The 1,013-nt window shown below is 50.9% G+C and overlaps 1 protein-coding gene across 1 annotated transcript in view; it reads left to right on the plus strand.

Moving 5' to 3' along the window:
• The window catches only part of LOC106820295, a gene marked incomplete at both ends in the record, with an annotated part of 1,985 nt that extends 1,555 nt beyond the window's left edge, over window positions 1-430 (plus strand). Inside the window, one exon of the mRNA XM_014824816.1 lies at window positions 228-430. Within this exon, the coding sequence (XP_014680302.1) occupies window positions 228-430 (203 nt within the window). The remainder of the gene's footprint in view (window positions 1-227) is intronic.
• Between the last annotated feature and the right edge of the window lie 583 nt (window positions 431-1,013).

The raw sequence follows: 1,013 nt of genomic DNA on the forward strand, positions 1-1,013 counted from the left end.
ATATATATGTATATGTGTGTGTGTGTGTGTGTGCGTGCGTGCGTGCGTGCGTGCGTGCGCGTGCGTGCGTGCGTGCGTGCGTGCGCGCGTGCGTGTGTGTGTGTGTGTGTGCGTGTGTGTGTGTGTGTGTGTACTGTATAGCGTGAGTGTGTGGTGGACTCGATCCTGCTGCCTGTCTCACTATCTCACTACATCTACTACATCACTATCTCACTACCGTCTTTCAGCTGCGTTGACATCGACATCGTCGAAATCTCGACGGTGATCAACGGCGACGACGCCGACATCGACAACTTCTGCGGCACGGTCGAGTCGCAGATGGTCATGTCGAGTGGACCGCGCATGATCGTCACGTTCCGTACGTACCAGCCGCCGCAGCGCGCCACCGCAGACTACAGGGGCTTCCTGGGACTGTACAGCTTCGTGAACAGTAAGTGTGTTGTTCTAGCTTCGTAAACAGTAAGTGTGTTGTTCTAGCTTCGTGAACAGTAAGTGTGTTGTTCTAGCTTCGTGAACAGTAAGCGCGTTGTTCTAGCTTTGTGAACAGTAAGCACGTTGTTCTAGAAGTGCATAGCCTTGTGAACAGTAGGCGCATTGTTCTAGCTACATGAACAGTAAGCGACCATTGTTCTAGCTTTGTGAACAGTAAGCATGTGTTGTTCTGGCTTAGTGAACAGTAAGCACAATGTTCTAGATTCGTGAACAGTAAGCGAGCATTGTTCTAGCTTCGAGAACAGTACGTGGGTTGTTGTAGGAATGATAGTTTTCTAAGTAGCAAGTGTGCCTTAGGAGAGTATAGTTTTTCAAATGGCGAAAACGCGTGCAGAAATGCCCGGACCGCAAGCGTGCGAATCACCACGCTGAAGAAGCATCACGAAGCACACATCTCGCAAAAACTCGTCTCTTCAGACTTTGGAGTAGAGACAGGCACGCTCACACACACACGAGAACACGCGTACGCACGCACGCACGCACGCTCTCTCTCTCTCTCACACACACACACACACATGCAC

This window comes from Priapulus caudatus, unplaced genomic scaffold, assembly GCF_000485595.1.
Source record: "Priapulus caudatus unplaced genomic scaffold, Priapulus_caudatus-5.0.1 Scaffold9722, whole genome shotgun sequence".
Classification (NCBI taxonomy): domain Eukaryota; kingdom Metazoa; phylum Priapulida; class Priapulimorpha; order Priapulimorphida; family Priapulidae; genus Priapulus; species Priapulus caudatus.